Genomic DNA, 16961 nt, shown 5'->3' with positions numbered 1-16961 from the left:
GGAGCGGACGCCGGGGACGGAGCTCAGGAGTGAGCTCCGTCTTCCGGGTCCCGCAGAGCACTATGGGAGTGGCGTAATGACGTCACTCCCATAGTGCCGAGGAGCGGACGCCAGGGTATGGACGGCAGCAGCACTGGAGCGGGGATAAAGGTAAGTGTTTGTGTTTTTTTCTTTTGTGTGTGTGTGTTTGTTTGTGTGCGCGCGGAGGGGGGGAGCAACTACAGGCGGCTAACTACAGGGGGCTAACTACAGGGGGCTAACTACAGGAAGCTAACTACAGGGGGCTAACTACAGGGGGCTAACTACAGGGGGCTAACTACAGGGGGATAACTACTAGAAGGGGCACTACAGGCGGCTAACTACTAGAAGGGGCACTACAGGGAGCTAACTACAGGGGGCTAACTACAGGAGGCTAACTACAGGGGGCTAACTGCAGGAGGCTAACTACAGGGGGCCAACTACAGGGGGCCAACTACAGGCAGCTAACTACAGGGGGCCAACTACAGGCGGCTAACTACAGGCAGCTAACTACAGGCGGCTAACTACAGGCGGCTAACTACTAGAAGGGGCACTACAGGCGGCTAACTACTAGAAGGGGCACTACAGGAGGCTAACTACAGGGGGCTAACTACAGGAGCTAACTACAGGGGGCTAACTACATGAGGCTAACTACAGGAGGCTAACTACAGGGGGCTAACTACAGGAGTCTAACTACAGGAGGCTAACTACAGGGGGCTAACTACAGGCGGCTAACTACAGGCGGCTAACTACAGGGGGCTAACTACAGGGGGCTAACTACAGGGGGCTAACTACAGGCGGCTAACTACTAGAAGGAGCACTACAGGGGGCCCTGCATAATGGGCACTACTACAGGGGGCACTACTTTAATGGGCACTACTACAGGGGGCCCTGCATAATGGGCACTACTACAGGGGGCCCTGCATAATGGGCACTACTACAGGGGGCATTGCATAAGGGGCACTACTACAGGGGGCATTGCATAAGGGGCACTACTACAGGGGGCATTGCATAATGGGCACTACTACAGGGGACATTGCATAATGGGCACTACTACAGGGGACATTGCATAAGGGGCACTACTACAGGGGGCATTGCAAAATGGGCACTACTACAGGGGACATTGCATAATGGGCACTACTACAGGGGACATTGCAAAAGGGGCACTACTACAGGGGGCATTGCATAAGGGGCACTACTACAGGGGGCATTGCATAAGGGGCACTAGTATAGGGGGCATTGCATTTTGGGGCACAACTACAGGGGACACTGTATAAGGGGCACTAATTTGATACACAGTTTACAGGTTATAAACTATGTTCCCAATAATCTGGTTCTACACGGACATAAAAACTGTGCAACCTGTCTTGAGCTGAGGTGACGGACTGGCAGGAGCAGAAAGGAGGGTTGGTGAAGTAGATCTGTCAGGGTGGGATGTAATGGACATTACTGTTTGGCATAATGTGTATTTGGCATTACTGTGTGCACAATGTGCTATTAGGGGCATTACTGTGTGGCATAATGTGTAAGGGGCATTACTGTTTGGCATAATGTGTTGTATGTAGCATTACAGTGTGGCATAATGTGAAATAGGGGCATTACAGCATGGCATAAATTTGTTATAAGCGCTTTACTGTATGTCATTATGTGATTAGGGGCATTATTGTGTGGGATGTGTAAGGGGCATTGCTGTGTGGCATAATGTGTTGTAAGGGGCACTCCGGTGTGGCATAATGTGTTGTAAGGGGCATTCCGGTGTGGCACACTGTGTTATAAGTGGCATTACTTAGTGTGTCATAATGTGTAAGGCACGTTGCTGTATCATGTAACCACACACCTTAAACATAGTCTTTGGGTGTGTTTGATCTTTGGGTGGGGGGGGGGGGTGCCTGAAACTTTTTTGGCATGGGGGAGCAAAATTTATAGTTACTCCACTGATCTGCCCCACCTGCAGTGCAGCATGGTTTTACCAAGATGCACAGTGACTTGCTATATCTTACTCTATTCCCAAAGCTAAATCAGGCTCTAGGTACACTAAAATCAGAACTGCCCCAACTAAATAGGAACAGTTGGGATTTATGGGTAACGGCAAAGACAAGCAGAGGCTCATGCTGTGTTGGGCACATGCCTGTTTGCCTACGTATGTATGAAGATCTAACAATTCCATCTCCTTGTGCTCGGAGAGCCTATATTACTAGGGACTAGTTTTGCATAGTGGAACTGTCACCATGAAGTTTTGATCTATAAAGTACCCTTCTCAGCACCGACATACTCTCCTGTTTTCAAGTGGTTAAATGATAGCAATATCCTTTACTAAGGTGTGGGTTTTTAGATTTTGCTATGGGCAACATCTCCACTTCTAAAAACCTGCACTTTAGTGAATATACCCCTTGAAATTTTGCATTTGTCAGTGGACTAGAACAGCCTGTAGCCAATAAGAAAAAAAAATAATAACAGTGGCACAGGGTAGATCAACTTAACCAACTCCTGAATATCCATGTCTAGACAAATTTGAAGTGAAAGGGGCTAGGTAAAGATGTATCTAAAAAGTAGTGATGTGTGGGCCTGATTCAGAGCTGGACGCTTTCACAGAGCGCTCGCTCTGAATCAGGGGCGGCCTTCTGTTTTTTTAGAGCAGCCTCCTGGCCGCTTGCATAGCTGTGGGTGACCACCCACAGCTATAGCGAGCGGCCAGGAAGATGGTCGCGATGGTCAAGACCATCGCGACCATCGGGCTTGCGACGAGACCCTTGTGGTAGGGTCTCATTGCCGCAAGCCCAAGAGAGCTTTTGGCTCAAACAGAGCCGAAAGCTCTCCCACTGACATCACTTGTGATGTCAGTGGAGCCGGCCCCAGACGGTAGGCGTTCCCATGGGAACGCCTCCGTCTGGGCAGCCACGCCCCTGGCCCGCCCACCAAAGGGGGCGTGCTGTCACTCAACATCGACAGCGCGCCCCCTTTGGTACGAGACCCGGAGCGACGGATTGCCCGTCGCTATCCGGGTCTCGCGCATGCGCACGACGGACCCGGCTCTGTCGTGCGCATGCGCACTGGGCCACCATCGACCCTCTTGCGAGCGCATAGCGTTCGCGAGCGGGTCTGAATCAGGCCCTGTGTTTCCATGTACATTGTGTCTTGTCAGAGCTTGTATACACATAGGCCTTAAAATCATATTTGTTTACAGGGTAGAAGAAAGCATGGAGTAGCTGTGCCTGCTATACTTACTGCATCAGTCTGCACGGACTCATCTTCTGGTTTGGTCTTTATATCCACTACTCCATCACTATGGCGAAAGGCACAGTCTGCAAGCGCATCATAAAATAACAGCTTCTGTGCTTTCAAGCCAAACTTCTTTAGCCATTCCTTCGAGTTAATACAATCCTCATTAGTCTCTTCTAACAGAGTAAGGTTGTCGTTTTCTACATACACACGGATAAAGTGAATTAAATGAAGTCAATAAAACACATACTATCAGAATGAATAACAGACCGCCACAATTTTAATAAAGGTATTGCATAAAAGATGAAATAAGTGGATTTTGCCAAGGTTCAGATCTATCCTATAGAAAGAGATTTACAATTGTACTTAAAGGACTTCTACACTAGGAAGCTTTACCCCTGGGGTCCCATCACTATCCCTTGGAATTTTACCCTTACTTTTCATTCTACAAAATTTGCCCCAGAGCCCAATGTATGGCAGCCTAGGGAGATACCAGGTACTGAAAGGGAATCGGTATGATATACCAGCGGACGAGATGCCGATGGTCAGTAGACAGCGCCGCAACCGAACTTACTTACATTTGTGGTCGCTCCCTTCCAGCACACGCTTACAAGCAACACTAACAAGTAACCTTAAACGTAATATGTCTTTGTGAAATCGAAGAATTATAAAGCTGTTAGCGCAAATGTATGTTGTAGAAGTCATCAAGACGTCACTCCGGTCTCAACTCCTCATGGAATAACTCTAGGTCAGGGCTTATTGAAATTCAGTTATGTGTAAATAAAATACAGATAGCATGCAGTAGCTTAATAGGAAGTACCATGAAAAAACTAATAACTAATAACTTCCTCCCCGGGACAGGATGCATGACGGATCTTCATCATCTCCTTTATGTTGGCGAGGTTGTGACCAGGAGGGAGACTTTATCCACATTTGGTGGAAGTGCCCAAAGATTCGCCTATACTGGTTGAAACTAAGTCCTTTCTGAGGGCAATTTTTCAAACTCAGGTTCCTCCGAGACCTTGGACTGCCTTGTTAGGGCTACCAGTCTCCAGATTTAGTGCCTCATCCAATGTTCTTCATGCTGCCAGGGGTGTTCTACATGCTGCCAGAGGTGCCCCCCTAGTGCCTAACCCCCCCTTCCCCTAGCCTAACCCTAACCTTTCCCCAGGGGGGGGGTGCCTAACCCTAAGCCCCTCCAGGGGTCCCTAAACCTAACTCCCCCATCCCTGGGCTAAGTGTTAAACTTACCCGTTAGAGGACGATCGGGATGGTGGGGGCCGGTCTTCCAGCGCCGGGATTTAGATAGGTGTCGGCATTTTGACTCCTATCTTAAGTCCCTTGTCGGGCAGGTCGTGTCGGGATTTAAACAGGCGAAATTGAGTCCGCCGGTCTATTAACTACATCCCCTAATAACCTATTAGTATTCATTGCTGTCTGTACAATTAATATGTTCTCCTGGCTAAACCAGCTATTCACGGTGGTCCCCCCTCCTACTTTCTCCTCTGGCCTTCCAGTCCTCTTTCCACTTTCTTTTCAAAGCTTTTGGGTTAATGTACTGTATAAAATTGTAGTATCGAATTCTCCTTGTACCTATGCTTCCTTTGCTGTATTATAGCATTTGGGACATGAGTCCTTATGTCTATTGTATTTGAATATGTATCTTTTGCTATATCACTGTATCCAATTTCCAACAAAAATTATTCTTAACAAAAAAAAAACCATGAAAATGATTTACATTGCAAAGATAAAAAACTACATGTTAACTGGAATAAAGATTGTGTACTAATAAATGTGTAAATACTATTTACCATCGTCTGACTGATATAATGTCTGCAAAATATGCTGCAGGTGCCGCAGAGTCTCCTGTGCTTCATTCATCTCCTTTATAATCATAAGTTCATCTTTCCTCAGGTCACATTCTTAAACAAAAGGAAATATCTATTTTATAATTATAACAAATTACATTAAAAAGAGCTAAAACACATTTCCCTGAATATAAGGGTCTATAATCTAAAGTGTACCCAAAGGGTTCACAATAGGTCATCTTTTTGGACTCAAATATAAAGAATGGGAAGGGGCTGGCGACAGAGTGAGGGCAGTAAGAAATTAAGGAATAAGAGATGGGTAATATTAGAGCATTATGTACTATACAAGATATATATTATATATTTTATATATAAATACAGCGGGTAAAATAAGTATTGAACACATCAACATTTATCTCAGTAAATATATTTGTAATGGGGCAATTGTAATGAAATTTTCACCAATTGTCAGCAATAACCCATGCAATCCACACATGCAAAGAAACAAAACCATAGATGTCCATAAATTAAGTTGTGTGTAATAATGTGACATGACACAGGGAAAAAGTATTGAACACGCTTACTGATATTTATGTAATACTTCGTACAAAAGCCTTTGTTGGTAATGACAGCTTCAAGACGCCTCCTGTATGGAGAAACTAGTCGCATGCATTGCTCAGGTGTGATTTTCACCCATTCTTCCATACAAACAGTCTTCAAATCTTGAAGGTTCCGTGGGCCTCTTCAATGAACTCTGATCTTTAGGGCTCGATTCAATTAGGTGCGATGGGTGCGATGTGCCTTGGCAACGGCGTTAATATGCCGTCAACGGCCCTGCATGTCGCACCCTTCGCAGCCCGACTCACCACTGAATTCGCCTGAATTTGCTCGCAGCCCCAGCACTTTCAGGCGAATCCGGGCGGCCATCAAGCACGGCCACTGTCGTGATGACTCGCACACGCGTACCTAATTGGATCGAGCCTTAGTTTTTTCCATAAATTTTCAATTGGATTCAAGTCAGGTGATTGGCTGGGCCATTCTAGCATCTTTGTTTTCTTTCTCTGAAACCAATCGAGGGTTTCCTTGGCTGTGTGTTTGAGGTCATTGTCTTGCTGAAATGTTCACCCTCGTTTCATCTTCAGCATCCTGGTAGATGGCAGCAGATTTTTATCAAGAATGCCTCGGTACGTTTTTCCATTCATCCTTCCTTCAACAATATGAAGTATGTCAGTACCGTATGCTGAAAAACAGCCCCACGCCATGATGTTCCCACTGCCAAACTTCACAATTGGTATGGTGTTTTTGGGGTGATGTGCAGCGCCATTTCTCCTTCAAACATGGTGTGTATTATGGCATCCAAAGAGTTAAATTTTGGTCTCATCTGACCAGACTATATTCTCCCAGTATTTCACAGGCTTGTTCAAATGTTGTGCAGCAAACTTTAAACAAACTTCAACATGCTTTTTCTTCAGCAATGAAGTCTTGCATGATGAGCGTGCATACAGGCCATGGCAGCTGAGTGCATTACGCATTGTTTTCTTTGAAACAATTGTACCTGATAATTCCAGATCTTTCTGAAGCTCTCCACAAGTGGTCCTTGGCTCTTGGACAACTCTTCTGATAATTCTTTTCACTCCTTTGTCAGAAATCTTGCGAGGAGCACCTGGTCGTGGCCGGTTTATGGTGAAATGATGTTCTTTCCACTTCCGGATTATAACCCCAACAGTGCTCACTGGAACATTCAGAAGTTTAGAAATCCTTCTGTAACCAATGCCATCAGTATGTTTTGATACAATAAGGTTGCAAAGGTCTTGAGAGAGCTCTTTGCTTTTACCCATCATGAGATGTTTCTTTTGTGACACCTTGGTAATGAGACACCTTTTTATAGGCCATCAGGTAGGAATGAACTAGCGCTTATATTAATTTGTACTGACAAAGGGCAGGATAGCTTTCTAATTACTGATAGATTTCAGCTGGTGTCTTGGCTTTCCATGCCTTTTTACACCTCCCTTTCTTCATGTGTTCAATACTTTTTCCCTGTGTCATTTCACATTATTACACATAACTTAATTTATGGACCTCTATGGTTTGATTTCTTTGCATATGTGGATCGCATGGATTGTTGCTGACATTTGGTGATAATTTCATTACAATAGCCCAATTACAAATATAGATTAATCACTGTTAGATATGATATGCCAGAAATTGTTAAAGAAATAATATGCTAGTATTTGTAGTCATTTGCTGGATGGTATATTCCGGCGGATGCTGGGTTTATGTCAGCTAACTCAACCACACCAAAAACATTTAAAAAGGCATTTTCCCAAGAAATTTTCTGCTGAAATCTGATTATTTATAATATATTGTGAGACACGGCACCAACAGTTTCAGCATCCAAAACTAGCAATCCCTACGAAATAGGGATATGGGGCACGTAACAGATATTTCACATACTAGAGTGTGCCTTAAACCAAAGGAACTTGTGAAAATCCTGAAGATATGACAAAGTATTTCCTTTTCATTTACCATCTACACTTTCATATTCCTCCTTGCATGCACATAATCACACCAGTTACACACTCTACCTGAAAGATGCTCCTCTATTGTAGCTTTTGGCATATCTGGATATTCATTGCCTTGTGTTGTCACAGCGCCCTTCTGTTTGTTTTTCTCTGAGTACATATGGAACCTATTCAAACAATGATGTATATTGAAATGGTATACTCTGTATATACATTATGCCCTATGATTATCAGAGACAGAGTTCAAATACTTGGTTGCCTTGGGCTAATGAAATGTAATCTGATACAATGCAGTCAGAGCATGTAATCTGCTGGCCACACACTGTAATAGAACAGAATAAGGGGTATATTTACTAAAGTGCGGGTTTTTAGAAATGGAGATGTTGCACATAGCAACCGATCAGATTCTAGCTATTATCTTCTAGACAGTGCTACTTAAATGTTAAGTAGAATCTGATTTTTCTTTGGGCAACATCTCCATTCTAAAAACTCTCACTTTAGTAAATTTACCCCTAGCTTTTGATTGCACGGATATTGCTGTGTGTGTGGCCCAATGTCTGACAATGGTCACACTGAGATCAATAGGATCATTATCAGGTATAAATGTAAATGCACTCAAAATATACTATTCCAGTAAAGCACATTAATAAATGAATCACTTCAAAATATGTGCAGATGTTCAGCCATAATCACAATTGGAGATGAGAGAATGTACCCTTCAAAGCAATTTAAGCATTTTTTTTTTTTTCACATATTTTAGTGAATCGTTACAGCCATTGCAGCTGCCCACACCTGTACACACATAGTGAGTGAGTCTATGGTCACTAAGAATGGCCGCCAGAACTGAGACACCAGAGCCAAGTTTCCTGAATACGGGATTACAGCTGCAGGATGTGACGCCCCCAAAACGGTCAAGACACTCTCTGTTGCCTCCCACAAATGCTCCCAGCCTGTCAATCACACTGCAAATAAAGACTTGCAGTGTGCAACTAAGGTAAAGTACCACAACACATGCGCACTGCGACTCAGCCCCATGCGCAGCAGCAAAAAATCGCTCCATTTGCAAAAACATCGGAATTGCATAGAACTCTGAATCAGTCCCAGAGTCACAGTAGCGATTGAGATGCACAGTGTGTGATATGTACTGGAAATGTATTGGGCGTTCCAAGGCAGTGACTTCAAGGGCTATTCAGGCGCACTGAGATGCACCGTCTTATGTGAGTGTGGCGGCCGTGTCACATAACTGGTTGTGAACGCAAACACTTAATCGCTTGAAGTGGAGACCATACTCTGATGGAAAATCTGCATCTAGCCTGGGACTGGTGCAATTTTCGATGCTGCAACCAATGGCTTCGTCTAGAGACGCACCAAGCAGGATTGATGCTTCCAAAGATGCATAAAGTGGGTGTCTCAGTCCTTACACACTCAGACACACACTTGTACACCAGGGGAAGACTGTTACTAGCATGAACATAAAGTCACTGGCGCGGCTACAGCAAAAACAATGTTAAATGTTAAAGCTGTCGCAGCAGCATGTAACTGAATCAGGCCCTTAGTCAGAAGTCATTTTCTATATATCAATATTGTTTATATGTTAGTGCCTAGGAACAGGAGTGGCAGAGAGGTAACTCTTTCCTTGTACAGCATGTATGACAGGCTTCTGTTTGATACTACTCCTTGGCTAAGGGAATGAATGAAATAGCATGACAGTATCAGAGGAGAGTAAACATACAGTCATCATAAATAAAGTTCAATCAAAGTCTGTTTGGCAAGGAGTTTTCCTCAGTATTCTGTAATGGGGGATGATTCCTTTCTGAATCCTGTTAGTTATGTGAAACAGATGTCCTTCCCAACTCATGTATCACAACCACATAGGTATGGGGGACACAGAAAAGGAGTACAATAGTGTAGATCAATTTTATATGATACTCTTTAATGAAATATTACACTTACAATCAGTAGCAGAAAGTCAAGCAAATAACATCCACAGTGGTATCAAGATTCCAAGTGTGCGGGCACTCTGTTCTTCAGTGGTAACTTCTAATGGTGTATCGGGGCATCCGGAGCCTGGCTGTCACCTATCCTTATTGAACCATCCAAAGGACATATAGGAATACCACTGATGCTTTGCTGTGATGCCACTGTGGATGTTATTTGCTTGACTTTCTGCTACTGATTGTAAGTGTAATATTTCATTAAAGAGTATCATATAAAATTGATCTACACTATTGTACTCCTTTTCTGTGTCCCCCCATACCTATGTGGTTGTGATACATGAGTTGGGAAGGACATATAACAGGATTCAGAAAGGAATCATCCCCCATTACAGAATACTGAGGAAAACTCCTTGCCAAACGGACTTTGATTGAACTTTATTTATGGTGACTATATGTTTGCATTGTGTTTACTGGTAGAGCGCTGTTAGGTGGTGTTCATTTCTATCCCATTGCATGATCTTTTTGAGTATTGGATGCACTACTCTATTTTTCACCCTTTATAGCTGCACTGCTGGTTTTATTGCGCACATTATCTTTCTGTTTTATTATTAGTATCAGAGGAGAGGACATAGGGTCTCATTCAGACCCGGTCGCAAGTGCTGAGCGCTCGCAACCAGGTCGATGTTAAGGCCCAGCGCACGCGCAGCGGCCGCACTGCGCGTGCGCAAGCCCCGGAGCGAGAGAGAATTTCTCTCGCTCCGGAGCTCACTGCAAAAGGGGCGGCTGTCGATGTTGATCGACAGCTCGCCCCGTTTTGTAGGCGGGGCGGGGGGGTGGCTACACAAACTAAGGCGTTCCTCACGGAACGCCTGCCGTTTTGTGGGTGGCCGCACTGACATCAGCAGTGATGTCAGTGGGGAGCTTCCTGCTCGATCAGAGCAGGAAGCTCCCTGGGGCTTGCGGTTGCCGAGACTCAACCCTAGGGTCTCGTCGCAAGCCCCGATGGTCGCGATGGTCTTGACCATCACGACTTTCACCCTGGTCGGTCGCTGAAGCTGTGGGTGGTAACCCACAGCTTAGCTAGCGACCAGGAGGCCGCACTAAAAAAACAAGCGGCCGCCCTCATTCGGAACTCTGAATGAGGGCTATAATGTATAAGGCTTATCTGAGAGGGATTTGAAATTTGCAGAGCCATCCCTTTAATAAGGTGAATAAGGCAATCACCACAGGCTCCTTTAGACCACTGCTGTCTATTCATGTAACGCTGGTTATCACACCAGGATCTCTACCACATGTACTGTCTCAGGATGGACTGGTAAGGGTGGTGGATGACACATTTTCATGCCAAGCCAGGACCCACCATAGATGAGGACCATACATTCCTTCTGTCCCATTCCAGACTTCCCAAGCCAATCATGTCCACTATACTTGTGGAAGTAGCTGGCCTTCTGGGGCAGACAAAACTTGAACTAGCTAAAATTATTCTGCGAGTTATTTTTCAATGACAAAATTATTCAGATTACAGGACAATTCTAAACAGTTTGCAAACGATTTCCACGGTATCTATTTATTATATTTTGTCTAAAGGATGTTTGCTTGCAAGTATTCAAAATGTTATGTGAACATTTTGAAAATCATACAGGAAAAGCTTGTTTTTGCACCTAAAATGTTTGTGATTGTACTTACATTTCCTCTTTGCTCCGAATATAGATGGTGCTAAACTGATAATGAGTGTTAATTCTCTTCATTATAATTATGTATCAAATTTGTATTATAACTACACTATAATTACACTGATAAACACAATCAATGTATTACTTGCAGGAGCTGCCTTTGAAGTTTGCTTTAACCAAAATGATCTAACCTGACTTTTATTTGTTTATTTATTTATTTATTAAGAACCCCACTCAGATTAGTTTGCTCCAGGCCCTGTGCCCCTTTAGGAACAGCCCTGGTAGTGCCACAATATTACACTCTGTGACAGGAGGCAAGGCAATACAGTGTTTGAAAGAGGAGCAATTAGTAGATTGGGCAAAGTTTAAAGCCAGGAATTCCAAGGGTCTATAGGCATTCATTTTATAAAAATATCCAAATTCTGCTACTGCAGATTAAACAAAATAATTTAGGATCAAGGAGCCGGTCAACTAAATCCAAAGGCAATGAGAAGAACACACAGGGCTCTATTTACTACAATCCGCATTGGTAATGCAGATTGTAGTGTGATATTACCGAGTGATTCAGGCAATATCGCAGGGATTTACTACAAATCCCTTGCAGGGACGGAGCTTGCGATAAAGTTCTGTCCCTGCTAATCCCCTACGGAGCCTTATCACGGTATTTTCGCAAAAAATACCGTGATTAAGTGCCCGCGCATGCGCCGACCGGTCACTGCTGCTACCCCCCGGGCACTAAGCCCCGCCCCCGGTGCTAAGCCCCACCCCCGCGATCGCGGACCCCCCTCCCCCCCGCGACCCCCCTCTCCCTTACTTATGACCTGCATGCTCTGGGCCTCCGGTGATGTTCTCCATTCCTCCGATCAGGTGATCTCCCATACTGCACTGGGGCCCGATCACCTGATGACCAGGCAGCAGTGCACTGTGGGAGACCAGCTGACCGGAGGGGAGACATCACCGGAGGCCCGATCACCGGTCCCTGAAGTCAGGTAAGTAATTTTTTTTTTTTACTATTTTTTTTTCTTTTTTTTTTACAGTAATCAGCTTGCGATCTGTTTAGACCACACAGCTGATTACAGGGACCGACTCCTGGCTCTGCTCTCCCCGTTAGAGCAGGGCAGGAGGCCGGTAACCGGGGAAGACCCTGGATAACGCCACCTCCAGGTGGCGTTATTATGACTGGGCTTTCCCCGATATTTTTTTCACATTTATTTTTAGTAACTATGGTCAGATCACATTTCCCATTACAGTTATGGGAAATGCGATCTGCTTTACTAAAAATAAGTGATACTTAGGGCTTGGAGTAGAATTTTACGAATTCTACTCCAATTGCCTTGTAATAACTATAGGTGATACTAAAATAATGTGAAAAGGGTGTGAAAACAGCCTTTTTCACATTATTTTAGTAAAAATAATGTTGATAAATAGAGCCCACAGACACAGATATCTACAGAAATTACGACTTACTACCATTAAAGTCATATTCTCTGGGGCTACCAGGTCCCTAGGTCTGTCGAGCCCTGTTACTGAAAATGTACGAAGATCTTACCTGCCAAAAAGGTAGCATATATATGAGTGCATTTATATAAAGGTAGCATATATATGAGTGCATTTATATAAAGGTAGCATATATATGAGTGCATTTATATAAAGGTAGCATATATATGAGTGCATTTATATAAAGGTAGCATATATATGAGTGCATTTATATAAAGGTAGCATATATATGAGTGCATTTATATAAAGGTAGCATATATATGAGTGCATTTATATAAAGGTAGCATATATATGAGTGCACTTATATAAAGGTAGCATATATATGAGTGCATTTATATAAAGGTAGCATATATATGAGTGCATTTATATAAAGGTAGCATATATATGAGTGCATTTATATAAAGGTAGCATATATATGAGTGCATTTATATAAAGGTAGCATATATATGAGTGCACTTATACTTATTAACATGCAATATTTTATACAGTATTAGTTAACTTCAAAAGCACATTCATATTTGACTTTTATATTCTTACTTTAATAACAAGAGATTGGCTGGGCTCAAATACTAGCGGGCCTGGCAAAGTGTGGGCGGTGTGAATGCATTGTGCAGAAGAGGGGTGTAGTTGTGCCATCTTGGGGCGTGATGACCACTCCACTAACATTGAACTATAAATGTAAGGTTATGGCATGGAGATATATACCTTGCTGATGTTTGATGACTTAAATCTCTCAGCAGTTTCACAGTTTCCACTTGAAGGGTATTATAGCACACAACATGAAGCGGACGTGGACTGTTTTCTATGCGCTGCATTACTTTCTGTATCTTCTCCACAGGAACATCTCCCACAGAAAAGTAGTAAATAGCTTCAACCTGCAATGGGAAAATAATGGCATTAGAATTTTCCCTTTCACTTTGCAGCAGTAAAACAGTTTATTTTAGAACTATTACAAGTCATATGTGTTGTACAGATTTTTAACATTTATTTACCATTTTATAATTTAACTCTGCAGCTTATTTCAAGAGACAAAACATTGTTATGATTATACCGTATTTTGAATTTAAAACCAAGGCTATTTAGTATATTGCTATGTACTCATTTTAGACAACTCTTGAATTACAACATATTTTAAAATGCAGAAATATATATACAGTCAGGTCCATAAATATTGGGACATTGACAGAATTTTCATATTTTGTCCTCTATTCACCACCACAATGGCTTTGAAATGAAACAAACAAGATGTGCTTTAATTGCAGACTTTCAGATTTAATTTGAGGGTAATGACATCCAAATCAACGGTGTAGGAATTACAACGGTTTCTATATGTGCCTCCCACTTTTTAAGGGGCCAAAAGTAATGGGACAAACTAAACAATCCTAAATCTAACTTTCACTTTTTAATACTTTGTTGCAAATCCTTTGCAGGCAATTACAGCTTGAAGTCTGGAACGCATAGACAACACCAGACGCTGGGTTTCATCCCTGGTGATGCTCTGCCAGGCCTCTACTGCAAATGTCTTCAGTTCCTGCTTGTTCTTGGGGCAATTTCCCTTCAGTTTTGTCTTCATCAAGTGAAATGCATGCTCAATCGGATTCAGGTCAGGGGATTGACTTGGCCATTGCATAACATTCCACTTTTTAGCCTTAAAAAACTCTTTGATTCCTTTTGCAGTATGCTTCGGGTCATTGTCCATCTGCACTGTGAAGCGCTGTCCAATGAGTTCTGAAGCATTTGACTGAATATGAGCATATAATATTGCCCGAAACACTTCAGAATTCATTCTGCTACTTTTGTCAGCAGTCACATCATCAATAAATACAAGGGAACCAGTTCCATTGGCAGCCATACATGCCCACGCCATGCTTCACTGATGAGGTGGTATGTTTTGGATCATGAGCAGTTCCTTTCCCTCTCTTCTCTTCCCATCACTCTGGTACAAGTTTATCTTTGTCTCATCTGTCAATAGGATGTTTTTCCAGAACTGTAATGGCTTTTTTAGATGTTGTTTGGCAAACTCTAATCTGGTCTTCCTGTTTTTGTGGCTCACCAATGGTTTGCATCTTGTGGTGGACCCTCTATATTCACTCTTGTGACGTCTTCTCTTGATTGTTGACTTTGACACATATACATCTACCTCCTGGAGAGTGTTCTTGATTTGGCCAACTGTTGTGAAGGGGTTTTTCTTCACCATGGAAATAATTCTTTTGTCATCCACCACAGTTGTTTTCCGTGGTCTTCCGGGTCTTTTGGTGTTGCTGAGCTCTCCGGTGCGTTCTTTCTTTTTAAGAATGTTCCAATCAGTTGATTTGGCCACACCTAATGTTTTTGCTATCTCTCTGATGGGTTTGTTTTGATTTTTCAGCCTAATGATGGCTTGCTTCACTGATAGTGACAGCTCTTTGGATCTCATATTGAGAGTTGACAGCAACTGATTCCAAATGCAAATGTCACACCTAGAATCAACTCCAGACCTTTTACCTGCTTAATTGATAATGAAATAACGAGGGAATAGCCCACACCTGTCCTTGACATAGCTTTTGAGTTGATAGCCCCATTACTTTTGGCCCCTTAAAAAGTGGGAGGCACATATTGAAACTGTTGTAATTCCTACACAATTCACCCGATTTGGATGTAATTACCCTCAAATTAAATCTGAAAGTCTGCAGTTAAAGTACATCTTGTTTGTTTCATTTCAAAACCATTGTGGTGGTGAATAGAGGCCAAAATCTGAAAAGTCTGTCAATGTCCCAATATTTATGGACCTGACTGTATGTATAATACAGAAAGGTCCACTTTGGTAGTAACCCCTGTCCTATGTATACCATGTAAGATTATCTACTAGATAAACTATATAGCATATTTATTCCTTACAAAGAGATGTACAATAACACAACAATCAATATATAGAAAAAAAACTAGATCATTCTTTCTGTTAATTTATAATGCATTTCAATTCAATTATTTGTTATTATTTCAATATTTCAGTATCTCTATTCATTAAATTACTAGGTGTATACAGTATTATTTTTATAACATTGCCATTTGCTCAAATTACTCCTGTTTTCTGTGTAATTTTTGTCAAAAACTAAAACTATGGCCCTCTCCTAAAGTCATGTTCTTATCAAAATGGTAGTCACACCCAATGGTTCCATTCAGGGGACCTATCTATGATAGTAGATGGCTCTCATATGGTCTGAATCCACACAATAAGACACTCTCAAAGTGCTGCTGTGATAGTGACGTTACAGTGGTGACCAGTGGTGGCTCCAGGGATGGGGCTGCAGCACAGTCCAATATTCAAATAGGGGAGAAACACCAACTGCCAGGGAGTCCCAGCCACCTATGTTTGGCAGCAGTTGGGGTGACAGTTGGTGTGGTTCCCCTATTTGAATTTTGGACTGCGCTGCCGCCCCACCTCTGGAGCCGCCACTGGTGGTGACCGCCCCAGGAATACCAGAATGCACATCAGCATCAAAGAAAAACTCTGCCTTTGCCTTATATTCTAAAATCTCTCTTTCCAAATACAAAAAAAAGACAGGTGCCAGAAATTCACTCCATCACTGCCTCTGTTATGGTTCATCCATAGAAAAAGGATAACATCCTTATTTAGAACTAGCTGGGATACCCGATGTTGCCCGTGTTGATGAATGGACCTTGGAGTCCATCTGCAGCTTTCATTTTTTACATTGTCCTCACCTATAACCCATTCCATTGATCCTTAATAGGACCCCAGACTGTTACCCAACCCTCCAACGTGACCCGTTCCACCAGGTACAAAGTGCTCTGCTCCTGGACTTTCCTCTTAGTTTATGATTACTGTCACCTGTGTTTAACTAGTTAATTTAGGAGAAGGGTGTATCAACACAGCTGGCTGCACTCATAAATTAAGAGGGAAGTCTAGAAGCAGGGCATTTTGTACCTGTTGGAACAGGTAATGTTGGAGGGTCTGTGTTACCTCAACACTGAGGTATAAACAATGTTGTATAAGCAATGTTGCTGCAATACGTAAAAAAAAATGGCGTTTCCCCCTTGCGCTGTAAGAAGCTGCTACTATTCCAAATAGGTGTTATCAGTACCTAATATAGTCACAATACAATACAAACAGATAGAACATTGCGCTTCAATATTGGATTAATTCATATACTTATGGTTGTTAGTGTTCGTATCTCTTCTTAATTTTGATTTTCTTCTCAGACGTTTTCAAACAAATTTTTCCATATATAAAAAAAGGAGAAATGATAAAGAACAAAATGTCTGATAGTGTAGTATTTCTGTGATTAT

At 42.7% G+C, this 16961-nt stretch overlaps 1 protein-coding gene across 1 annotated transcript in view; it reads right to left on the bottom strand.

Annotated features, from left to right (window-relative positions):
• The window catches only part of VWA3B (von Willebrand factor A domain containing 3B), a 201201-nt gene that overhangs the window by 174471 nt on the left and 9769 nt on the right, over positions 1 to 16961 (bottom strand). The window contains exons 5-8 of the mRNA XM_088454098.1: positions 13380 to 13549; positions 7631 to 7734; positions 5049 to 5159; positions 3244 to 3437 (exon numbers count right to left, since the gene is read on the bottom strand). Coding sequence (XP_088310224.1) covers positions 3244 to 3437; positions 5049 to 5159; positions 7631 to 7734; positions 13380 to 13549 — 579 coding nt within the window. The remainder of the gene's footprint in view (positions 1 to 3243; positions 3438 to 5048; positions 5160 to 7630; positions 7735 to 13379; positions 13550 to 16961) is intronic.

This window comes from Taudactylus pleione, unplaced genomic scaffold (assembly GCF_031769625.1).
Source record: "Taudactylus pleione unplaced genomic scaffold, aTauple2 ptg000609l, whole genome shotgun sequence".
NCBI classification, from domain to species: domain Eukaryota; kingdom Metazoa; phylum Chordata; class Amphibia; order Anura; family Myobatrachidae; genus Taudactylus; species Taudactylus pleione.
The sequence above is the reverse complement of the archived record's forward strand: the minus strand, read 5'-3'. Positions and strand labels throughout refer to the sequence as shown.